The sequence below is a fragment of the Aphelocoma coerulescens genome, chromosome 1A (assembly GCF_041296385.1).
Source record: "Aphelocoma coerulescens isolate FSJ_1873_10779 chromosome 1A, UR_Acoe_1.0, whole genome shotgun sequence".
NCBI lineage: Eukaryota > Metazoa > Chordata > Aves > Passeriformes > Corvidae > Aphelocoma > Aphelocoma coerulescens.
Genome location: NC_091014.1, coordinates 28,073,286 through 28,100,495, shown reverse-complemented (window position 1 = coordinate 28,100,495; position 27,210 = coordinate 28,073,286). Strand labels below are relative to the sequence as shown.

Sequence of the window (27,210 nt, the reverse complement as noted above, 5' to 3'; positions counted from 1 at the left end):
ACTGAAAGATTGCATCACACATTTCTTAAAATAGTTAGAAAGCAATAATTTTAAATTATTTTTCATGACGCACCAGGAGCCAGAGGAAGATGAGAGTTTAAAAACAGAATACTGTTTTTAGGAATCTATCAGCAGGTATTTAAAACTGAAGAAAAAACATATACCAGAAGCTGGAGCCTTCAGTGATCTTAGTCTGCCACCACAGATAAACATTTTGCATCACAGCATTACCAGTGCACAGACCTACATACCCTTGAAGCTGAATTACAGTTTTGATTATTATCCTAGTCACTGACTAAGGTAACAGCATGGATACAAGCAGATTTGCAGTATTTTCCCCCAAATATGGAAATTAAACCTGAAGAGAGCAGGAGGAATTGTTAAAGTGAAGGGAAACAACAGCATTTAAGAAAATTCCCCTTCCTCCAACACCACCTGGTTTCCTATGTCTTCAATGCCATTTGGAGGTTTCCAAGCAGCAAGTCTGTATTTTATGTCAATCCTAACATGCCTTTCGCTGGTAGCCAGTGTGACTGCAACACGTTCTTAGTGAGATGATCTGTAAACCAACTATATATAAACATACAGAGATATATATACACATACAGACACCACTGGTGCTCAATACAACTCATGGTTACCTAAATCTGGCACATACATGTCATGGCTGGTCCACAATTCCAACACTGCATTCATTTCTGAACGTAGCTCATTGTTTAAGCTCCACCAGCTACATGACAAGTCAGCTTTTCCAGTGTTTTCATCATCACATTTAAAAACAGCTATTTCTCCTGTCAGTTTTCAAGTTTTACAGCAGAATCAAAAAGAGGGTTATTTGTTAGTGCATATGAGTGACATAGTCAATACCACAGGTTCCTCTGGCTTGGGATAACCATCTACTTTAAAAATGTTTTTAACTACACAAGTCCAGATCGAAGACCTATATAAGCTAGCACCCTTTGTCCAACTACAGCAAGTAGAAGATATTTGCGAAAGAATCTTTAAACAGTGGATGGGAAAGTGGATTTGTTTCACTGAACATGGCTCTTCCTGAGAGGAACTGAGCTACATCATGAAATACAACTAATTTCTAACACACCCTCACTTCTGGGAGGGCTTATGAAATATATGATTAAAATCAGACTCTGTCTACCTATAAAATATAACACCAAACCTACTCAGAAGCATTTGCTTGCTAGACTACACTCGTGGCTTTTTTTTTTAAGGAATTAATTCCTACCATATCTATTTCATTCTACGTACTCACAAAAGTAATTTGTTGTAAAGTCACACGCAGCAGCTCCCATAAAAAGGCTGAATAGGACAGTCAAGGCCATCAGGCCAAAGCAAAGATGACTGCTGGAACACCAACTCCTCAAAAAATACTCGTACTAACCTGAAGAAAAATGTTAATTCTCTTGCAATTCAAGAATAGACAGTATTTAAAGAGCAATTTATCAAAACTGTCTCATCAACGACAACAAATTACACAGCATTGCAAAAAGTCAGATAAAATGAATGATTTGTAAAAGGGCTGTGGTTTAACCCCAGCTGGTAGCTCAGCCACCAGCTCACTCTCCCACAGTGGGGTGGGGGAGAGAATTGGAAGGGTAAAAGTCAGAAAACTTGTGGGTTAATATAAAGGCAGTTAAACAGATAAAGCAGAAGCCACACACACAAGCAAAGCAAAGCATTCATCACTTCCCATGGGGAGGCAGGTGTCCAGCCATTCCCAGGAAAACAGGGCTCCATGAGAGGTAACAGTGAGTGAGGAAGACAAATACCATTACTCCAACCCCTTTCCTTCTTTATTTTCCCCCAGCTCCATATGCTGGGCATGATGTCTTATGGTGTGGGATATCCCTGTGGTCAGTTGGGGTCAGCTGTCCCAATTGTGTCCCCTCCCAACTCCTCATACACCCCCAGCCTCCTCACTGGCAGGGTGGGGTGAGAAGCAGAAAAGGACTTAACCCTGTGTAAGTTCTGCTTAGCAATAGCTAAAACATTCCTGTGTTACCAGCACTGTCCTCAGAACCAACCCGAAACACAGCCCCATACCAGCTACCGGAAAGAAAATGAACGCTACTCCAGCCAAAACCAGCACAAAACAGAAGTGTTACTAAAACAGCTAGAACCTCTTACAAACCAGGACGAAGTGTTGTGATCCCCTGGTGTCGTGGGTAACACAAAATGTTATTGCATCCCTGTGGTGGGCACCATCTCGGAAATCCGAGTCAGACGCCATTTTCCCTTTGTCTCCCTACGCGGTCAGCAGTGGGGGCTGCCATCTCAGGAGGGGGTGGTACCCTGCCAATTTGGGTATCTCTTCATTCCCCCAATGTTCCTCACATTTAGCAATTCTGTATCTAGTGATTATTTACTTTTATTTTTTTGCCTGTTGCTGTTCCGCTTGTTAAGTAAACTATTATTTTTTTCACTGATACCTACTCACATTTCTTCCTTATTGGTGGAAAGGGATTGGTTGAAACTAAGGAGAGGTAACTCATTTTAGAGTGTGCCCCCCTTTAAATTGTCTTAAACCAAGATACCTGGCAATGAAGGTTAATCCTAATCTGTAGAAAAGATCTTCTTACAGAAACTACCACAAAGCCAAAACATTTGGCAGGAGGATACAGTTGTGTCAAACATTCCTTTCACACACCTTCTTGCCACCACTCTTGCATGAATCCCATCTGCTTATACTAGTGTTGTTGATGAGTACGTAAAACTGAGCTATGAGTAGAATTACTTAATTGTGAGAGAGAAATAAAATATATATTTGCTACTGATATTGGTATCCCTGCCCATGGCAGGGAGGGTGGAAGTAGATGATCTTTTTGGTACTCTTCTAAGCAAATCCATTCCATGATTGTCTGGTATCTGAAATCTAAAAAAATTTAAAATATTAATAGGTAAAAAGGAGAAATAGGATAGACCTGTAGAAATATCTGTAAGATACCAACCCACTGCTTTTGAAATTTCTCATTGGTCCTGGCATGTTCCTGTGAAGAGTTTCTAAATCCAAAACAGATTGCAGGTCAAAATATGAAATCGGACTTAGGGAAAGAATAGAAAAGACAAGTAAGCTTGAATACCCATGGAATACCTAAGCGGCTCAAGTTCCTGCGTTTGCTTATGGAATGTTGATTATTTTATGGGTCAGTATAATAGCTATAGTGAGCAACTGTTTGGCTATGTAAAACAACAAATGACAATGTACTAAACAGGGCACACTGACTGACTGGGCCAGTGCTTCAGTGTTCTCACCTCTGGAGGCAGTTCAAAACAGTACTCTCAAGCAAAACAGCAGAATTCAATTGAGGCACATCACTTTTCCAGTCTGACTGGAACAAAGAAACGATCTTTTTGCTAAACTCCACTGACAATTCCTACTCCAAAATATCTCCACATCTAGGATCCAAGCAGAAAGACTTTTACTACTATGTTACTCCTGCCAAGAAAAGGCTAACTGCCTATATATGCCCTGACTATATTCCTGCACATAGGAATTTTTCTGCTCACAATGAGTAACTGGAAAAAATGATGCACATTTTCTGAAGGGAAACTTTTGAAGTTTCTGGAGCTTTAGGTTTCTCTTTTAAGCTGCTTTTTGTAAGCCCAATTACAGTCACACTAATACATTCTTATCCACAAGAATGGGAAAATTACCATGTTCTAGAGCCAGTAAGAAAATAAAATTAAGCCTGATTATATATTGTGTATATGTATACATATATCAATATATAGGATGATATAATTTTAAAAAAATAGCAATCATATTCAGAAATGTACATACCAAGTTAGCCATCTAAAGATGCATTTTTATTCCAAATGCATAGAAGATTGGTACAAGAGCAGTGGCTGCTCTCTTGTCAAAGTGACCTTTATGTTTTCTTTGAGGTGTTTCAACCTTCCTGCTAAAATTAGGACTAACTCTTGAATAAGCAGGAAGTAAATAAAACTAGGCTGGTTTTGTTTTATTTTGCTTCTAAGGAGCGGCAAACCAGAGCAGTGACTAAAGTAGAATGGAGGACTCCTTTAAGAGTCTGCTAGGCAGAAAAACCAAGATGTTTCATCTCTGCTGCATCTATGAGGCACATATATATATTTATATATATACACACACACTATATATATACATATATGCACTGATTCTGTGTAATTCGCTTTAGCATGGTTTTAATACTGTGCGAGATAAGATATTTTTGTGAACAAGGCACAAGAAATTGAAAACAACACTGAACTACCCTATGCTGTGATCCACTAAAAGTGCAATTATGCTTTTGTGGAAATACTGTAACAGAAAAGTAGCCCTAAATGAATTCATTGCTTCTGGTTCCCATGGGTTGTTCCCTTTACCAGTAATGCTGCTAGTTCCTCTAGCTCAAATCCCCGCCCTGCTTAGCAAGCACATTTGCATGCAGAAAGTCAAGATCCAAGAGTACCTCAAGACAAAAAGCATCCATGGATAATGTAGAGGTATCTGAGCAATAATTTCCAAGGAACAGTATTAACAAAGTGAAGGTTAAACACACTAAAAACAACAGTATTTTAAGAGGAAAAGGTAGTCTATCACCTAATGATAGATTAAAAATTTTAAGGAGCATCTGAATTGTGCTCCTTGTATAAATAATTCACATTGCTGAAAAAGTACAACAAAGTCCAGTCTGAACTCTGCCTCTAGTCATTGCTCACTCCTCCCAGAAATTCTGTGCTATTGGTACCAGGTAATTATGCCTGAGGCACAGTTAAAACACATTCCTCAACAACTCAAAAATACAACATCCACTTTTTTTCCCCCCAGAATCATGCTAATTCTCATAGATAATGTTAGGAACAAACCTCTGTCTTTATGCAGAGTTATTTATTAATAGAGCCTCTGAATTTCCATGACATTCAAACACAAAACTTAAATATCAAACAATCAGATATAGAAAAAGAAACCATATGCAGAAGCAGAAAATCTTAATATCAACTAATGTGCATGCAAGTATGCTCATATATAAAAATTATTTCTCCCTCTCTCCAGCTTCTGTATTTGAGATACATTGCACCATCTAAAGTTATTTCGAAATCTGGGTTTAAAGTGTCCTCACAGTCATTTTCCAAACCTAATTTTTTCTCATCTCTGATGAGAAATAAAGAAACAAGAGTCTGAAAAGAAGACGGAAAGTAATAATAGACTCACACACTGTAGACCTAGGAGTCCTGGTGGACACCAAGTCAAACATGAACCAGAAATGTGTCCTTGTAGTACAGGAGGCCAATGATATCCTGGAGTGCATTAAATAAAGTACTGCCAGCAGGATGAGGGAAGTGAGCCTTTTCCTCTCTACTCAGCACTGGTTTTACCACAACTGGACACGATTAAGGGACTGGATAGAATGCTGTGACAGCTGGGACTGTTTAGCTCGAGAAGAGAAAGCTCAGAGGGGATCTTATTAATAAATTGAAATATATCTGAGGGGAGGGTGCAAAGAGGACAGTCAAGCGATTTTCAGTCGTTCCCAGTGAGACAATGGACATAAACTGAAGCATGGGAGGTTCCCACTAAGCATCAGGGAACAAATTCTTTTCTAACGGATGGTATCTGAGCACTGGCACAGGTTGCCCAGGGAGGTTGTGAAATCTCAGTCCTTGGAGATACTTAAGAGCCATCTGGACATGATTCTGGGAAATCAGCTCTAGAGTGGTTAGACCAGATGACTTCTGGACTTTCCTTTCAGCCTCAACCATTCCATGATTTTGTGATTATGTGTAAGTACCACCTGCAGGTAGCCCAGACAGACAGCCAGGTCATTTGGGTCTCTATGGAAATATGGTTCTTTACACAGTCTTTTCCATCTTCCACCTCTAAAAGTTAGTAACTGCCATGATGCAACATCCTGTCACTTCTCTACTTGCCCAGAAGTTCCAAATGACTATAATTAATGAACTATCCCTCATAACAGCATGTGACATATTTTTCTTGAGCCAGAGTGTCAAGGTTCTTCAACTGTACCTTTTTATCAACTTCTGTAGCTTTGCACTGAGTACACACCCTACAGCTTCACAGATATAATCTCCATCTCCTTTGTGGTCTAGTGTTCAACATGATTTAGAAGCAACAAAGAATTTATTTGAGTCTCCTGCATTTAGAGTGCTGATGTCTGGAGTACTGATCCTAAGTAAACTAGATACTGAAAGTCAAGTGTAACCCACTGCTGAGCTTAAAATAATACTGAATATTTGAGCTCCTGCTCAAGACAGACCATAGGGATACCTTTAAAGAAAGACATCTTGGGTTGTCAGTAGTGAGCCTTCAGGGTAGAGAAAATGTATTATTAGCTTGATTCAAGAGGTATCCAAGCCCTTCTTTGTTGTTCTTACAGTAATAGTCAGTTGCACAAACTTTAGTTAGAGTGATGACTTAAAGTCACGTTCTTTGAGATGAGCAGTTCTCAGGTTTGAAGATGCTGATGGAGGTTGCAAAATATGTCTTTAAACATTCTCTTACTATAACAAAATCCTTTTAAGATTATTGTAGAATAGAGGGGGAAGGGAGTATTTGTTCCTTAAAGAGAGAATGAAAATAGGTTTTTCCAAAAATTTTAAAATTAGAACATCAACTAGTGAGTATTTTGACTAATTAAATGTGGATTTTAGCTTTTGGTGAGTGATTTCACTGAATTACATGAATAACAAAACTGAAATAAGAAAGGGATAAAAAGATTGATGATGTGGATGTCACTAAAAGGTGATGTTGAAAATACAACAAAGGAAGGGTAATCTTATTCTTTGGTATGGTCTGGAGTTTACACAATCATTAAGGATATAATCAAAAGCTCACAAAAAAAAAGCAGTTTGCTTTCACTGGCCTTGGATAAACAGCCTATTCTTCTTTGTACTGTTTAAGAATCTCTTCTCATTTGAGGGCAATATGATAGTTACAAACAAGGTTGTTCAAGGCAATAGAAAAAGGAGGATTAGCATGCCAACTTATCTCTGCTCCTCACATGGATGGGGCCAGAGGCATCAATCATTTCTGGTAAGATGTTCATATCACATTGACACAGACACAAAGTGTATATCAATGAAAGAAAGTCTTAACATGCTCCATCTTACTGAAGTGCTGCCTTTAAATGTTCCCATTAATAGTACTGCTATTGGAAGAAAAGAAAATGGTTTTGAAAAGACAATGCTACAAGAACTACGGGTCATATTACAGATTTAAGAATTTCTACAGCAGTATGTTGGCATAAGACAGAGGCACAAACTCTACATAAATGTAAAGGTCAGCAAAGCGAATGGGACTCTGAGCAGGAGATGATGCAGCATTCTTATGCATAATCATCAGTGCCAGCAACAGGGGTCACAGTCTGAACAGAACAAATGTAGGCAGCAGCCTTAACACCTTCCATTCCCTTTTTCATAATACACTACCCAGTGTTGCTGGTGTTTTCAGAATTCTCTTAAAAAAACCCATGCAATATCCCTAGACGGTAATGTGCTACATATATTAATACAGTCTTATGGGATTAGGAAAGGTAGGAATTGCAGAGGACATGGGGATAACTTGATGTTTTGAACACAAACATCTGGTAAATATTTTCTTTGGGGTTTTTGGCTTCTTTTTTTTTTTTAATAGCAGCAGAATATTCTTATGGCAAGAAATAAAGTTAACACAGCCTCAGTGAATAATGCACATTGTCTAGAAAACAGCTAAGCTGTTACTGTGTCCCTTGCCACTTGTTAACTGATTCTATTAAAAGCTAATAAGTGAGATCTTTCCAGGATCTGATAAAAAAAAATCAATATCTTTTTGATTAAATGATTGGTGTTCTTCGAGCTCCAGTGTAAATGGGCCCTCTGGCTATACTAAGGTCATCACTGCTGCAAAAACTGCTGTATTTGGTAACTGATACTAGTACATGTGAATGGAAAGCACAGACTGTCATCAAATGTCCTTTATTTGTCTGAAAATCTGGTACTACAAAACTTTTAACTGTGTAACCCCTTGAAGTACATATTATTGGCTTTTTAAGTGTGATCCAACTGCTGAAAGAAAAGTTTGTTTCATTAACTTCTGTTTGGGTACGAGAAAAATATATCCCCAAAGCCAACAATCATCACCATACACTCTTCAGTACTCTAAATGCTGGGACTCTATATATTCACTTTCATATTCCAAGGAACAGAAAAACTTTTAGAACTTCGCAAATCTCACAAATGACCACACAGTACAACTGGTTTATAAAGCAGCTAATAAAGAACATCAGAACACAGGATTGTTGCATTGTGCTGAAATGTTGCAAACACATTTCCAGTTTTCCTTTGGAGATGTAACAGTGGTCTGTCTCTTACCTGAAGTTAGTAAGTGTTTCTCACATTAAATCAATTGCACTGAGGTGTCAATAATCCCTTTGAACTCTGAAATTGCTTTCACAATGTGATTGTAGTAGAAACAGTTAACTCTCAAAGTACAGCTGGGTTACTCTGTTTCACAGACCTTTCCCCCATTCAAACTATGATCATGTAACATCCATCTTACATACACTATTTATGATCTCCATGATCAAGCTAAATAGAATTAGGTGCTTTTGAAGACAATCTTCTAATCATCTCCACATTTTGATTCACAAGCCAGGGCAGTCTAGCTAGTGAACTGCCTTTCTTCCGCATGAATCCAAACTAGAACATATGCTGCTGCCACTCAGTCCACGCAACCACAGATTTAGTCCATGGTAAAATCCTTAAAACATTTGCAGACGTTAACATTGGGTCTAGCATGAACTGCTGCTCTACAGATCCACTCCTACTGGCTAGCACTACTTGCATAAGTAGACAGCAGTCTTAAACTTTCAAACTGTTGATTTGCTTACAACAAAATTAGATGATATAAAAACAAATCTTCAAGGCTCTGTACTAAATTGGTAAGTCCTTCTGATTTTGCTTTTCTCAAACATTTGTGCAGCATGCCAGATTCCAGAACAGATTTTATAAAAGCATTTCTTTAACAACATGAAGTACCGTCTGGACTCTTAACAGATCCAGAGAGAGTATGTTTGAGCTCATATACTTTAGGAACAACTCTAAGTAGCCAGTAAAAGTTCAGCAGTGGCCAGAAAAATAGAACTGAACTAAAAGACAAACAAATCTCAAGAGATGTGACCGTGGACCTCCTTCATTTTCCAACTTCAGTAACAGCACCTCTCTACAACTGCATATGCTAAAATGCTTCCTTTAGGATTCTATGCTAATGAAATTAGCTCTAAAATTTAGGTGTCATCATGATAGCTTTTTACTTTCTTAAAAAACCAAAAATACCCAAGGAATACACAAACTGGGCTTGTGACCTTAACAGAAATAAAAGAGGAAGAGTAATAGAAGGTTAGAAGATGTAACAGTGCATAAACCAAAGAATTTTACTGGGGCAAGCCATATAGCTGTACCGTGTTAAAGCAGTGCCATTCACAACTTGCTCTACCCCCACTCAGGGGCTATTACTGTTCTAGGAAAGGAAACTGCAAAGCAGAAGGAAGGGGAGACAAATGGAAGATGATACAAAAACATACCAGGGAAAACTCTAGGAATCATCAGGGGCTGAATTCAGCTGTTTATTGTTAATTTAAGCGATAGCAAAAATGATTCCTAGCAGCTAGTTTAGCCAGAAAATATGGCTATATACATATGCATACATATCAAGTAAAATTAGCATGCACCATTTAAGTAGAAAAGGAATTACTTGCAACCATAGTCTTATTAAGCAGAAGCATGTCATCACTCAGATTTAACTACTTGGCTTCAATACTGAGTTTTCTTGCTTCCATACAAGTAGAATATTCATGATCAAAAAAGCCTTTTAGAGTGTGAAGACACACATTAGATAATTATTTCAATACAGAAAGAGTCTGCAAAATAATATTTATTATTATTGTTTATTAACAGCAATAATAAAGTCATAGATAAACCTGTATTTTATTATTACCCCTAACTTAGTACAACAGAACTGCCATTATTGTGGATACCAACACATTTAGAAACAGTTATTTTTAATAGCAACTTCCAGCAACAAAAAAAAAAAAAGTCTGGAGCAAAATACAATCCCATACTGTCAGAAACAAATGGAAAGTGATCCCAAAAGAGTATTTACCTCTAGCTTAGCAAAGTTGATAGAAAATCATTCCTATTGCCCAAAGTGGGCACTAATCTCACTGAGTTAGGTGTAAGCAAGGCATAACAACTCCTACCAATCCAGAGAAATCTTTAGCTGGAAAATATGAAAATAAAAAACTCGAAGCATCACTGATTTTTTCTGTCACTATCTGATACCAGATTTCTGCTGTGGGAAAGTCACTAATGCATTTGAAAATTAGTTTTTCACATCTCACAAAAAACCTACTCTCTAACTCTTAGTACATGTTGGAAAAATTATGAGCATTTATACATGCTGTCAGGATGAAAAATCACTTAATTGAGAACAGTCTAGCTAGAAATATACATAATTTTTCTTTTATTCATAGAATGATAGAATGGTTTGGGTTGCAACACACCTTAAAGATCATCTAATGATGATCTATTCAAAACTTAGTGTTCAAAAGGAATACTAAGACACATTATCAAAACCAGAATAACTGTTAAAAGATTTTATGGCTTTAATTTCCGTCTCTTTATTTATTTTCAAAGGTGCTAACCTAAAAATGTCCCACAATGAGAGCACCAATGTATATGTTAAACTAGGAGAATATTCCTTAAACATATATAAACATATATATTGCCTACCACAACATATCTGTTCTATTTAAACTAAAAAAAGTCAACACATAGTGAAAACCAGTAAATTTGTACATATATATTTATCACTTATTTTTGATTCAACTACCCTAAATCCTTTGCAAATATTTAAGAGCAAATTCAGAATGCTTTTCCCTATAGATTCCACTCCTAAGGGCTTATCCTGTCATTCCCCCTGCGCCCTAGAAGGCAGTTTGGATTTGTAACAACACATTTCTTCAAGGTTTGCCAGTAATGGGATGAGGAAGTTCACAGCAGCTGAAAACAGACACTGGAGTCAGGAATCAATAACTAAAGGTCACATCACAGCAAGCACGTGAGAAACAGCTCTAGAATTTGTGCTTTCATGTAACAGGAAAACAAATCCATTTGCGTTCACACCACCACCACTGCCTTAACCTTGTTTTCAGCAATCCATATCACCCCAAATTGTTTTCTGTCAAAGTCTGCAGCTCTCTCCTAAATCTATCACCCGCTGTGGCATTCATTGGAGTGAACACAAACAACGTGTCCTGGTGCACATTTAATTCTCAGAAATGACAGGAACTGTATTTAGGTGACTACTGTCTGAAGTGCAGACCAGAATGAAATGTCAGTAGTTAACAGCTAAAACTGTAACACTAACTGTTTATAGATGATTGCACTAACAGTAAAAATTAAAGTACTGGTATACCCTTCCTTCAAAGTATTAGTTAGTTATTTTGCCTGCACTGCAAAGCACAGACATAATTTTGTCAAATTCAGCCCAGCTTCCACATAGTTCCCCAAATTCCTACTGCCATATTTAAGATAACAGCTGTGGAAAGGACTCAAGCCAGAGAAGTTCATGGAAAACTGTCTCCAGTGGGAGGAACCCCAGGCTGGAGAAGAGGAAGCGTGTGAGGAGTCCTCCCTGGGAGGAGGAGGAGGGAGTGGCAGAGAAAATGTGTCATCAAGTGACCACAGCCCCCATTTCCAGTCCCCTGTACTGCCAGGGTGAATGAAGGAGAGAAAATCAGAAATGAAGCTGAACACAGCAAGAAGGTAGAAGTGGGGAGGAGGATGTTTTAAGCTTGGGGTTTACTTCTCATCATCCTACTATGATATGATTGGCAATAAATTAATTTTCCCCATGTCAAGTCTGTTTTATCTGTCAACAGTAATTGGTGAGTGATCTCTCCCTGTCCTTATCTTGACCCATGAGCCTTTTGTTCTATCTTCTGTCCCCTGGCCAGCTGAGGAGGGGAGTGACAGGGTGGTTGTGGCTGGCTGGAGGCCAGGATCAACCCACCACACCCATCACCACTGCACAGCCATTAATGGTTCAGATTTCCTGGCATATTCCTCAAATGGAACTTACTGGGCTCTTGCACTAACTGTACTCTCCTTCTGTGCTCATATTTATTAACTGCACAGTGGTTTCTCCACCAATCACTCTCATATTTTCTCTCTCAGCCAGGATTCTGAAAATAGAAATAACTACTGAATATTTTAAAAATCAAAGGTTATCAGGTCTCCCATAGAATTTAAACTCTAGGACAGATTGATTTTGACTGAAGAACAAGCACCTTCTCATAGAACTAAAGGCTCCTTTTATAAAATATATGCTTAATTCACTGACTAAGGGCAGTCCTCCAGCCTCATGTACTGAGGAGAATTCATCTTATAAAAATTACGGAAAAAGCAAAAGCTCAAAGTTTTGAATGTGCACTGAGAGATGAAACTAGAGATACTGAAAAATGGCCATTCTGTTCATGTATATATGTTTCTATACAAAAAACAACTGGAAGGTGAAATAAGTAAACAAGACAGAGATGTATACATTTTTTTAAAACTTAAATGACACTACAAACCATTAGACATAACAACTGAATTTCAGAAGGAAGCAAAAGATTCTTGTGAAACAAAAATATCTTCCCCTTGTTTCTAAATGTGGAATTTGTTACCTGGATCAAAAGATACAGTATTTATTGTTAAACTTATGTAAAATCAGTATTTAAACAGAAATCACACGGTACCTGATGGGTCGATTTTCTTTACTATCAAAGAGTGAAAAGATTACTTCCAGTTCCTCTCCCAGATTGGAGCACATTAAACTCTTCATCTGAACAAAAAGATGATGGCTGCTGGCTGGTACTGGTGTGTCTTTTTTTCGATGGCGATGTTCCATCTAAAAATGCCACAAAAACAGTGACCAATTTGAGTCAATTATAAAATTCTCAAAATAAAAAGAGGTAAAATATGTATTGCAGAACTACTTTCTTAATCCAAATTATTATCTTTTTAAATTCAATATTAACTTGTATTTTTTCCTTTTTCTTTTTTTCTTTTGCATCTGAGAAGGAAAACACAGGGAGTTTACTTTCCCAGTGTTACACTGCATCATTGTTATTTCTAGGAGAAAAACAGTAATCTCTAAAAGTCGTTTCTTTCTACTCTGAAAATGTGAAGCCATTTTAAGCTTTGTGCTGTAACAACATAGCATTTCTTAGCTGGCTTAAACAGTTAATGATCTAGATATTCCAGTATTCAAACACATAAAAAAATGCTTTTGCAGAAGACTAAATACCAGTATTTTAAAAATGGGAAAAAGCAATCATACCCACATTTTATGATCTCAAGAAAACTGCTTTATAAAAGCTAATAAATTGTCTTGATTTGACTTCACAGTTTATACCTTCTGCATTTTAGTCACCCATTACGAGAAGGACAATATTAAGTTGTACTATCCCTCTCTTACATTTTAACAAAAATAATTTTAAACAGCAATTTTTCTAAGCTACACAGCCTTCGCACTGAGGTTATGTTTTTTCCCCTTTTTTATTTTTCAAAGTATACTCCATGAGTTCCATTACTCTGGATGTTTCCTTTGTATTTTTCTTCTTAGGATTGTATGTTTCTTCTTAGGATTAATGGTTCCTCAGTGTATTTCATCTAGTGCTTCAACAGGATTCCATAATATTACATATGACTTTGAAATTACTCAAAGGAGCATGAAGAATTTACTATTAGGCTTGACATTACAAGTTATCAGTACAAGTAGCTAAAAATTACAAAACGAATACATAATTATTTCAGATCCACAAAAAATGGTAGCGATGATGGTTTTGGGGAGGTTGTATTTAAATACAAAAGTTATCATAAATAAAATTCAGTTTAAATACAAGCTTAGTCTTAAGCACATAAGGCTCAGAACTGTGGATCTGTAACAGCTGCAGTACTTAAATATGAGCCAAAGCCTACATAAATGAATTGGCAAGATTTCTTAGACCTCGCTGGAGATTTAATCGGAATAAGAAATATCAGTGCTGGTTTTAGTAAATCAAGATGGGCTTTTATACCCAAAGGGAAGCTTTCTTATGCAATTTAACTACTATTTACATTAATATATTAGAAAGGACCAAGAGCCCAGTATGATTAATTGTGACAATATTATACGATGAGAATATTATTATATTTCCACAAAGCTTATCTAGACAGGCTCATGGGCCAGGTAAAGCTCTAATGATAAAGAATCTCATAAGCTTTTATGGATGATTAAATTCACATTAACAGTCACAATCTTAAATGGTACATCAGAAAACAAAACTTTTACCAAATAACATTTAAGCTAAGTATGTGTGCACACACAAATTTGACATCAAATCAAAGCATCTCATACAGATGTGGAGATGACACAGCTGTTCAAAAAAATTTCTTTCCTTATAGTAAAATTTATTACATTATGAAATGCCAATTTGGTTAAATAGAAAAGAGTTGCCATCAAACTATCAGTATGTAATTTGATAGCAAAAGTACCAAATATTACATTCACATACCAGCCTGTAGAGCTCTGTAATGCTGATCTCCTCAGGATCCACCATAGCGTATTCTTTTCTTGGAACTAAGTCAAGTCCCAGTTGTCTGTATGAGAAATGGAATAACAATAAGTAGTTTCTACTTTCAAAAGAAACAAATTAGCTCTGCATGTGTTTGTTGTTTATTCCAATAAACAATGCACACGTTAATTGGTACTCTACAATTAGTTGACTTTGGTTTTGTTTTAATGTATTTTGGCTGTATTCACCATTCACATATGATTCATCCCCTTTCTCCACTTTGCAACATTAATAGAATGTTTTTCCACAATTTTTAAATCTGTTTCACATTGTGGACAATGTGCAATGGACATTGTCCTCCGTACTATTGTGAACACTTCAGCGTGAATGCACTAGTACTGTCAATTTGAATAAAAAACATGGAAAGGAAAGTAAAAAGAAAATCCATCAAATGCCAAAACATCAGCTTAGTTTCAGTTTGGACTGGATGGCATCAAAGATGCTTGCCTTTATCCCCTGAACAAAATAAGGAAATGAGCTTGAATCAACAGGAATACAATTTATTTCCAGCACAACACAGCAGCAAGCAGCAATGTTTAAGAACACATATGGGGCAGTCATGCTGAATTTACAAAAATTTGAAAGATTAGAAAGTTTTTCAAAAACATGTTTTAAAGAGCAGGAACTGACCATGACAAAAACCTTCACAATTAATTCCTGTCAGTTACCACAAAGTTCTAAGCAGACAGGTAATCATACACATTTAGTCACAATCCTTTCACTGTGTTAGGTACTTAAGCTTTCAGATAGCTGTAGAAACCCCGGAAATTCAGTTAATTCTATTGTTGAATGTGGCTCTCTTTAGTTAGTATTTAGCTGTATAAACACCCGCTAAAGAAGAGACTTTGGAAACAGCACCTAAATGCCAGAGGGTGTTTTAACCATTGTCATGCTTAAAGAAAAAGTAAGATAATACAATTAGTGTTAGCTCATTTCAGTTATTCAGATAAAAGAAAGATGCAGAACACAGTAGCTGGATGTATGTTAGAAATGCCCAGGTAGGAACTAAATTGTGTGACCATGTTAAAAAAGAAGCAATGTCAATCAACATAGTTTCAGTTAGAACACAAAGCTATGCTAAATGCATCATCCAGGCATCTAGCCAAGGCATATTAAAAAGATGTAAAATGCTGCTTCAGATATTCCAATGCAATTCTCTCACAGACAGTACTACTTCTATGCAAATTACACTGAAATAAAAGAGCAGAATAAAACAATAAGTCACTTTTCACTGTTAAAACATAGTGGACATAAAAACAATGAAGGAGAAAGTCCATTTTAAAAAAATGGCAACACTTGTTAGAAATTTGTTCTTTATTTCAGCATTCTACAATCAGCCTAAAGCACTGACTTTACAATTTTATTACATTTCATTTATTTATATTCACTCACTCATTGCCCCAGTCCAGACGAGCAGTGATGTGTCGCTTGACATCCTTCATTCGATCGTGGGTGAGATGGCCAACAAGGACTTGCCTTCGCAGGTCTAGGATTTCATTCATTATGTGCCACAGCCGATGAAAAAGATCCCCCTCATTCCTCTGTGAGATAAAAATATAACTGTCTCTACATCACCTGTATAATCTGATAATCCTAATAAATACATACATGATGAGGAAATTAAGAAAAATCCCTTTTCCCCCCTACTTATTCTTTTTTCCCCCAATTGCACTGTGACCATTTTACCTGCACTTGAGTGTGCACACAAAATAATTTCAGACCTTGCCACAGACCCTGTCTCTGCACCACAACCATTCCAATATTCCAGTCTAACTCCTTGTGTCTCACATTAACCTAGTTTAATGTACATGACAGCTATGACAAAAATTCAACAAACAATTTTCATGTGTTTCACGACACAGCATCATTGTATTCCAAGAGCATGCTCATTCTGTGCTGCTGTCTCATCCAAACTGAATATAGGATCTGTATTTCAAGACTATCTGAACACACACACATAAGGGGTAAAAAAAGCAATAGCTCTGAGCATTGAAACCCTGAACCACAGGGTTAATTTCTTTTATCTTTCTCTTGCATTGATATAACTCTACACACTACCACCTAATCATAAATAAATACCATCACATAGACAGATTCTTGTCCAAACAGTTGTTCTTTATCTAACTGTGAAGTAGGAGAAATTATGTGAATATGATTGCTTTAAAACCACATTCTCCTACTCTAATTATACACCAGCTAAGGGCATAACAATTTCCCATAAAAGAACCTCTATTTTGGAAGAATCTATTAACTCTTCCTTCACTAATTCAAAGTAGTTTTACATAGGTTTTTTGTGAACCTTTAGCTTGAGAAAATTACTGCAACCTTAATTTAAATGATTCATTACACAAAGTTGAAAAAATACTCCTATTCAGATTTTTTCTGTTAATTCTTGCCAAAAACCCTAAGCCCATTTCTCTTTTCCTTCTTCCTATGAATAAAAGGCATAAAAATAAAGTTCAGCTACTTAAGTTAACTGCTACAGAAGTTAAACCTAAAATTCATTTAGAAGTACCATTACTCTCCATCAACAACTTTTATATTCCAAGCACTCTGACAAATTGCAATTTGATAAATCTGCTCTTTTTACTTCACATTCATTCACTTCATAAGCTCAGTAAAATGGGCATTAATTTATTGTTTGTCTTGGCTTTCTGTCTGGAAAGGAAGAAAACCAGGGTAATTTTGAACATGCAATAACAACAGCACTAAGAAAAATGTTGCTAAAAAGAGAAATAACTGCTGTAAGAACAAGAGGGAAATATGAACATTTTAAGTAAAAGAAAACCAAGGAAAAAAAGGTCATTGAATAAGCCCTTGAATTAGAAACAAGAGATAAAAAGGACTTTGTAGGAACATTATAGAGAACTATACTGATGGTATGTTTCCATCAGACACTAGTATATAGACCTTTCATTTCTGCAGTTAGAAAATCAAATTTAATAATTCAGGTGCATCTTTGGTCCCGGTATCTGGTAAGTTCTACTGAAGTAAATTATTCACGCGAATACAAGAGACATGTTAATGTTTAGTATCACCATGAAGCTCAAAATAAAATTTCAAGGTATTAGTAAAACCATTAAAAATCAAACTGAATGTTTTGGTTTTCTTTCTGAAATATATGCTTAAACCAGAGCATCTAAACAACAGTGCACCTTTTGAGATGACATGAAATCAAAGCAATATTATTCAGGGTACTTGCCACATAGAGTTGTTTCCACATTGTTCCCCAGTCTCTTAGAGTTGATGTCATTTCTGTAATAACAGAATCTTCTGTTGGAATAACCATTTCAAATTGTCTGTAACATGCAGAAGAACACATGATATTGCACAAGCATTACTAATCCCATTGCAGTTACTAATATGTAGACTTCCTACTGCCAACAGAAATGAATGTCTATCAATCTACATAAGTGCTCCTTCAGACCATGACATTTTTTATTTGTATATTTATTTAATCCCCATGGAAAAACTTTGAGTGAAAATAGTTTAATCCCCATGCAAAGTCTTGGTCCTAGAGAAGTCAAGGTGAGTTTTTTTACTATGAGATAAGCATATCAAAAACTTTCACAGCAGAATAAATCCCACAGTTTCCAAAGGGATCTTGACACATCAGCTTTTTAAGCCTGGATTACTTTTTTCATATCTTGTCTCTTACTAAATTGACATAGCAATGTGACAGCTCTTGGCCATGGTGTACAGCAGGGCACATGGCCTGAATGGGAAACATAAACTAACAAAGGAAATTTGTTTAGCAACAAAGATTGAACTCCATGCAAGTACTGTCATGGTGTCCACTAACAAAAATTATTCTGCCTTTAAACTTTATTTCATTGTGATGGTTTACAATTCTGTTTCACCAAACCTTCAGTTTTAGCTACAATTTTAAAAGAAGAAAGGATCCTAGGGCATGACAAACCACATGTGGCTATAACTTCCTAGCAAACAACAGTGACTTTTACAGTAACATGGTGACATTTTCACCTGTGGGAATGAAACTTATTTTAATATTATTACAGACTCCATCCTTATTTCTACCCATCATGGATAATGGACCTTCAATGCACTCATTCATGCTCCCAAAACAAAGGTCACTTAATGTTCAGGCATCCATCTATTATGAGAAATGTCCTTACCTAAACAGGTTTCAAAATATTTTGTATCAGTTCTCTACTACTAAGTCCAAATAAAGGATACAATATGAACGATTAAAAATTAAGTAGAACTGAGAAAAAAACTGTTGAGCTAAGATCTCTGATAATTTTTTAAAATTTTCAATTTTTAAAAGTGATACCATCAAGGTAAGTTTTAGACCAAAAAAAAAAAAAAATCAGGTTTTTTTTGGTCAGACATTTTGAATTTGAAAAAAATTTTAAAACTAATTTTAACCAATTACTCCAGATTTTATCAATTCTTCTAAAAATGAAAAGCACAGTTGTTGTCAAAAATAAATACTGGCTCTCCATCACCTGAAGAAAAGAAGCAAAGGAAAAAGCTTCTCTGTTCATTTACAGGTTTAGTAATATCTTTAAACTGATACATTATTTTACTCTTTTTTTGTAAAATGGCAACTGTCTACCATGGTAGAGCTGCTGCCCTCAAAGAAAACAGCTAATCTTAAACAGCAGGTTAAAAGACAGCTTACATACAGAATAATTTCCTCAAATTAAGGCAATGCCTTTTTCAAGCCAAACTTAACGTAATTGTTTTCTCTTTTCTCTAGACAATACAAAATGATATTCCCAATTGTGTTCAGTGTCTTTTTAGGATACAGCATTCCAATATTATGACCATGCAGGAGTATCAGGTTAGCTAAAGACAACCATTTCAAGTCCTCTGGCAGTAAGCTGAAGATACCATAACATAACAAAATTATTTACTTTATAAGCAAAAGATCTTTGGTACAAGTAACTGACCATGTTTCAATATTTGAAATCAGAACATTTCCCATACCCTTTGTTCTTAACACACGCATTCTTCAAGTGAATGTAGTTAGATGGAAATATGCCCTGAAAAATAAAAAAGTTTAGGTAAAAAAAGTCCCCTTACATGAGTTTGGCACACCATTTAGTATCACTCAATATGCAAATGCATGCTGAATTCAAAGTCTTCCAAATAATTAACAAAAAAAAACACACAAGGAAAGAATGCAACAAATACTCAGTATAGCTCTAACAGAAACTAAAATGCCATATTCAGTAGAGTTTAAATCCTTTAACACTTCAGAAAATTAGAAGATAAACACATATAGAACATGTAGAACATGTAGAAGATTGTTTGAGAGCTCCCTTATGGCAGATGGTTTTATTCATTGTTCCCACCTTGACAACAAACAGACCAGCTGTGGGGGATAATGTCTTATCAACCACATATTAAAAATAAGGATTTTCAGAAGGGATTTTCAAAATAATACAAAAAAAGATGAAGTTAACAATATTCAATAAAGATAAAGCTAAGTTAATAAAGAAAGTCAAAATAAGATTTAATTTGCTGACTATTCTGGCTGCAGTGCACAGGAAAGTTGTGTTGGATGCCTATCAAAGACCCTGTGTCTGCCAGGGGAGGCCCTTTTCTAGTTGTTTAAGGGCTCCCCACCATCCTCTTAGAAACACAGCGCTGCTGCAACACTCCTACCACTCTTAGAGCCCACTAACCTTCACAAATCAGAATAAGCAAAATGAAGCAAGTAAGCTCCAAGCCTCTGGCTGGGAAGATAATATACTACAGCTCATGCAGTGAGAGAAAATACATATAAGGTCTCTTCATAATAAGCATAGCTGCATACAGCTTTCCTTTGTGATGATGGTGTCCCATTTTCTTTTAACACAGCCATTAGACCTTTGACAAAACCAAATCTACTACATAGAGGCAACTGCCCTTTTAAATGCTCCTACTACTCTGTAATGCAAAGTAGTTCAGGAGAGCATCTCCCAAGGACAGTCAGACACACAGCCTGGCAGGTGTAACAATATGTCAGGGAACAGGATGGCTGCATATGCACCCTTACTGCAGACCAGCTGCCACAGATAACTTCTTCGAGTGTCAAAGCTGGCAGAATAACAAGGGAAGAATCTTGACAGAGCAAAAGCAATAACAAGAGGAGCTACAAGGTGCTCTTATTATTTTACTTTTGGAGAGACTCCCTTCCAAAATCCAATTCAGAAAACTGTTTGCATTCACACTACAAAAACAGAGAATATGTATCTCATCTCTTCACACATCAAGTCATGTTTAGAAAACCTATTCATAACTTCCATCACACATTTGACAGACCACAAAGCAAGACTGACAGTAAGCATGTGGTGAGAATTCCAACAAAAGACACAGAAGATGCAATAACAAACCACAACTGCTCATGTCTTATAAATCAAACTGTAATATATATGAATGAGGTCAAAGTAGTAAACATCAAATTAGACTCTGTGGCTAAATTTATTGTTCACATCGACCTTCCACATAAAGAAAGGAAATTTATGTGATTAGAGACCACAAGCCTTGGCACAAAAGGCCAGTGACTTGATATGAGCCCCTAGAAACTTTTGAAATTAATGTGTATGTGCCTTATTTTGCAGCTGAAAAATCTTGGAAATGAGGAGAGAAAAAGAAGAGCAAAGCTTACAATGCAAGTTAAAGGATCAACAGATAATTTAAGATCTTTCTGGCCCATGAAAAACAAAATCTGTACAATCTCAGAGGCAAGACAACAACAGAGATTAAGAAAATAGAGACACATAAGACAAGTAAAGCTCAAATGTACAACACAAACAGACACTGAAACATACATTTCTTAACTTTTCATATCTGAATGCAGAAGAAACCAGTGAAGTCTGGTTTAGAATATGCTACTATGGAAATCAAAGACTACACATCAAAGAAAACCAAAATGAACCATATATTGTACATGGCAACACATATCTTTTATTCTATTGATACTCTGCATGTGGCTCCTATAACTAGCTTTCTCCACTAGCTGCTCTAAATTAATTCACAGCATCGAGAAAAACAGGCACAGTTTAACCAACTTTTCCAGCCATGTTTACAAATTGTATTCTCAGTAGTGTTTTCCCTTTAACCTATCTTCCTCTGAGCGGAAAATCTAAAAATCAGAAATGAAAGAAAATTCACCACAGCCCTGGATTTTTCAAGTGTATCATCCTAATACATAGAAGCATTTCAGAAGGGTAATCCAGGTCCAAATCTAATTAAAGTAGTATCAATAATATACTTAACACTAAACTCTAGTTTTCCTTTAAGAGTAAATATCATATACTTACAAGCAGACTATTAACTTTTAAAAAGTAAATATACATTTTTGCCAAAGGATACAAAACTGCAATTGACCTTTACCTTAACACTGGGGTTTTTTAAGGCAAATCCTCTGTACCATCCTGTGAAGAAAGCACATTTTGCTTTTTAAAGTATGCAAATCATTTACATATGTAAAACAGATTTCATCTTTCCCTTTTGGACAGATATTACAATTCCACAGTGCTGTCAGACTATACTCATTTAATACAGTGAAAGGTATTTAATTTAAACCAGCTCATATTCAGACGATTTCATTCACACAATTTCAGGAATTACTCTTTAACCCTGTATCCCTAAATGTTTCTAACAATGTAACCTAGGTAAATTTTGCATTGAACATCTGTCTAAATCGAAATAGTTTCGTATTAACTCTAAACATTTACAAATAATTTCTGGACTTCAGGTTCTGCATCTATCAACCACAATGCTATATAGAATTCATAATATACCTGATTCAAAAGAATAGATCCTATGCCTTCTAAAAGAACATTTCTTACAAGGTTAACCATATATAATCCTGGTATGATAAAAAAAAGACCTATATAATCCCAAATGATAAAAAAAAAAAAATTATAAAAAAAAATCCATGTGTTGATTTTTATGTGTTAAGGAGGCAGATTATTAAAAAAATGCAATTTTATTTCTCTGACACTAGCAACAGACATCTGATAAAACTATATTTGCATTCTCTAAGGCAAAAGAGAGGTAGAAGAGAATGCTTACAGTGCTTTAAGACTTAAAGCTGTGACTTTGAATTAATTTGAAAATGTCTTGATGGCAGCCAGGTTTCCCTCAGAAATACCAAGAAAGCAGAAGAATCATGAGAGACTTCCTTTCTGATAGAACTCTTAGCCTCTGTAAATCTTTATTAAACAGTGAGAATAAATAAAAATTAATGTACTGCAAATTGATTATTATAGAGATCAGAGCTCACTTGAACTGTGGAAAAAAAATTAAGAGGCCAAAATGTGTAATATCATTGACCTCAAAAATGTGTTACTTTAAGAAAATAAATGAATATTAGTGGCGTTCAAACGACCAATACACAAAACTTAATTATCACTGGAATCACCCGTGAACTTACCATCACATTTCTCTAATATTTGAACAGTGTCTCCAATCTCCAGTGATAGGCCATGTGGGACTGTCCCTCGAAAACCAGCAATTACTGAAAAATATAATACATTTCAATCATTCACAACCTTAAAATATAAATTATTATTCCTATTGTTAATAAAAATAACACATTTCCAGGGGAAGTTATATGTTAGAACAGACAGGCTTACTCAAATTTAATAACCTGTGAAAAGAGCCAAGGAAAGAACCATTAAGCCACTTTTATGAGCATAAAATTTAAAACACAGGACTCAGAAAAAAAACCTGTAAACACAGCCCTACTATACATGAATGGAAAGCTTGTACTGGAGAATACTATTAGCTAGATCATAAGAACCCCGAAGGACAGAAAGTGTTTTATTCCAAATGCTTACCCTAACATGCATCAGACCTCACAATTTCGCAAGCTGAAAGTGCCAATATGTGCCAATATTTTTGTTGCCAGCTATACCACTCACACGCAATGACAAGAAAACCTTATTTCACATTTGCTTAATGGATGCTATAGACCCAGCACCCCATATAACCCCAAATGTGAGGAAATGGTTAGGGGGTGGAGAATACTAAAGCATGTTGTTCACTCCAATACGTTAAGTGCACACAGTTTCCCCTGCAGCTTCACCAAAGCCATCGAAGGGAGGTCATGAGCTTAGGCTGGGACAAGAGCTTCAGAAATGGAGATGGAGATAAAACATGCTTCAGAAACAACACAGACACCAGAGCAGTATGTTCCCAAATACTTACAGTGGCCATATATTAAATCTTATATTGTTAGTTCTAAACCAATAGATCACTATTTTTTCATGCAGAATCAAAATAGATTACCAAAAAGCCACTCAAAGAGCTCACTCCTACAAATGCTAAAAATCCAACATGCTAGATAGCAATTCAGCTATTCAACCCTGTCAAAATATTGCCCAATTCAGATCATGAGACCAAGAAATAGTGCTTTTGATTCTCTGTATTGTAATCTTCTGTCAGAGCTTAATTTTGAAGTGGAAGAGGAAAACAGCCTATCCACCAGGGCACGATGCACAAAATGACTTTGCAGCTTAACTGCAGTCTTACTGCTGTCAAATACCCAACCACCTAGACAGGAAACCCCAAATCTCATAGGAAAGAGAAAAAAAAAAACCAAAACACTAACTGAGAGGCATGATAAGAAAACTTCACATATAAAAGCCAAAAAGATATATATATATGCAAGGACATATATACTAGACTCTTGCCTGCTGTTGAAGGTCTAACCTGCCACAAGCAGACACTACAGTCAAACACAACATAACCTGTCATCCACCATCTGTGCTTGCCACATTGTTCATCAAAGGCAGCAGGAGAGATCAGCTGTCAGCAACCACAGAAACTGAAAAGTCACTTGTTCTTTGGAACAAAGTTCCAGATTCTAAGAGTAAACCAACAAGATATGGTTTATGCTATAGGATGGCATGTTCAAAAGTGTACAAAAAGTACATTTTTGCCAAATCCTTCTTCAGAATTTGAAGACTTCAAAATTCATTGTATTCAATCATCAATCATCAGAAAATCATCACTGTGTTTGACCCACAGTCTTTATCCCTTTGAAAAAATGTGAGATTATATTCCTGGGCAGTCCCTAAGTGTTTGATACAACGTAAGACCAGCATTTATAGTATTGAACCTCCTCAAGTATGTGTATTGAATCCATCTCTATTCATCTTGTTGCTACTGCCACTCTTCAAGTTTTTTACTCCCAACTGAATTCTGTGAGATATGCAGTATGAAATAAAAAGCTACTTTGGTTCCAACACCATGATCAAGTACACTATTTTTAAAGCAGCTTAGTAGTAAGAAAGCATTTTTACAGGGAAAAAGTTTGTCTAAGAGTTGGAAAAAAATCAAGAAATTTTCAATTTATTCTTATACAAAGATGGGAAAATTAGATCAGTTTATTAACTATGAAGAAATGAAAATAAAAAGAAAACTCCCTGAATTTCAGTGCAATGTACATCTAAATTCCGCTGTGGCACTGCAATGACAGGAGTCACTCTGGTCACCTTTCCAGTTTCAAAGAAGCAAAACTGAAATATGAAGCCTGCCAAAATATTTGAAGCCTGCCAAAATTTGCATGTACAGCAAATGAAATTAAGGAATTAACTGAAGAAGCATGCAAAACCAAACCAAACCCTTGTCTGTTATTACAGTTGTGAGATGTCTTATTTTTAAACTCCATGAAATAAAAAAAAATTACAGTAATTTTCTCCTTCAGAGCCAATATATCCTGTCACATTGTTATGATTTGACTATGCTGTGACATTCAGTTTTTATTACTTAGTTACTAGAGTTGTTAAAGATCTTTTTCTCTTCTTTGTTGGTTTTGGTTTTTTTTTGTTTTTTTTTTTTTAAGAAGTTTAAAAAAACTTTTAGGACAGAAGGAGATTGAAATCTGACACAGTGCAGAAAATAGCTAGAAATCATTTTAGAGACGTACAGAAGAACAAAATTATACCTTGAAATATCTTCTAGAAGGATGGCCTGCAGAGTACCAGAAAAAGAAAGAAAGAAATGAGGGCATCATCTCTAAGCACATTCCCCTGATACACTTGAAAAACTCTGCCTGGATTCTTGTGAAGGTCTTCCCTTACTCTTGTGGAATAAGGTCAGGCTCAAAACAGGTAGCCTGTGGTGTTTAGCAGTGTCAATCAAAGTAAAATAAAGAGCATTGCAGAGCAGCAGAGGATTTAATGAACAGCACAGGAACCCACAGATAAATGTTTACTCGGCTAACTTTGTAATAATCAAGTCATGCTACAGAACTGGCACCGAGACAGAAGGTGTCTATCATAACAACTGTTATAACAATTGGTGGCAACAGATGAGGGCTGAAGTCCTCAGTCCTTTTTCCCCTCAGTCTTCAATGGCAACCTCTCTTCCCACACTTCTGGAGCGGATGAACAGCAGGATAGGGACTGGGGGAGCAAAGTCCTTCACTGTAAATATCAGGCTCATGACCACCTGAGAAACCTGAATGTACATAAGTCCATGGGGACCTGATGAGATACATCCCAGAATCCTAAGGGAATTGGATGATGTAGTAATGGACTATTTACAAGAGCACGTAGTGATAGGACAAGGGGGAATGGCTTCAAACTGAAGGAGAGTAGGTTTAGTTTATACAGTAGAAGAAAAAATCATTTACTGTGAGGGTGGTGAGGCACTGGAACAGGTTGCCCAGCAAAGCTGTGGATGTGGATTCTTGTGAACAGTTAAGGTTAGATGGAGTTCTGAGCAACTTGGTCTAGGGGAGTGTCCCTGCCCACAGCAGGGGGGTTGAAGCAAGATGATTTTAAGGTCCCTTCCAAACCTTCTATGGTTCTGTAGATTCTAGAGACCCCTATAGAATCTATAGGTTCATCTATTCCATGATTCATGTCTTTTTAGTTTATCTGTGGTATAAATACATAAGTAGACTACAGGGAGGATAAAAATTAAGGCTTGAAAGGAGGTTGCTGTTCCACCAGAGAAGATCCCAGGGTTCAGCGGTTCAGCTAGGATATGGGGTTCTTAAGCAAGCCATTATATAAATTTCATGTCTGAACATCTCACCCTTTTCTCCAATGACCACATCGTTCTGAAAAAGCAGATGCTCCTTAATTCTTTTTTCTAGTAGTAGCAAGTATATAATTAATCACTCTGCAGTGACCATGGCTTAAGGTGTTCTCAACCTACGACCAGTACACATTTATCATACTCACAGAACTGGACTTTTTTATGTACGGCATTCACTGACCCACATGCATCATATTATGCACCACTTTAATTCTAACAACAGCTGTTGTGACTATCACTTTCTCTCTCTTCCATTGCAACTGTATACCAGAGACCTTAGAAAAGGAGGATGGACAGGAGAAGAGAAATCTACTCTGAATACAGATCATTTACCAATGCCTGCAGTCTTTGCAGATGGGCTGTCACATGTATGTCCCCAGGAAGCTATGTATCAAAAACACATCTAGATATAGTTTTTGTCATTGTAGTAGCTGAAGGTCATATAAATGTTCCTTTCAAGCACAGGAATAGTGATTGATGTCCTCTTTAATCATCTCTTGGCCACAGGAGAAATATGGAACTCCACAATAAAAGTTTGTAGCAGGATATGTCCTCAGAAATATTTTAGAAA

At 36.3% G+C, this 27,210-nt stretch overlaps 1 protein-coding gene across 4 annotated transcripts in view; it reads right to left on the bottom strand.

Moving 5' to 3' along the window:
• Positions 1–27,210, bottom strand: part of DOCK4 (dedicator of cytokinesis 4) — a 230,487-nt gene that overhangs the window by 125,741 nt on the left and 77,536 nt on the right. For all 4 annotated transcript variants that reach the window (XM_068997410.1, XM_068997418.1, XM_068997428.1 and 1 more), the window contains exons 2-8: positions 23,023–23,106; positions 21,978–22,018; positions 19,584–19,639; positions 17,833–17,929; positions 16,023–16,171; positions 14,571–14,655; positions 12,771–12,922 (exon numbers count right to left, since the gene is read on the bottom strand). In XM_068997410.1, the coding sequence (XP_068853511.1) occupies positions 12,771–12,922; positions 14,571–14,655; positions 16,023–16,171; positions 17,833–17,929; positions 19,584–19,639; positions 21,978–22,018; positions 23,023–23,106 (664 nt within the window). The remainder of the gene's footprint in view (positions 1–12,770; positions 12,923–14,570; positions 14,656–16,022; positions 16,172–17,832; positions 17,930–19,583; positions 19,640–21,977; positions 22,019–23,022; positions 23,107–27,210) is intronic.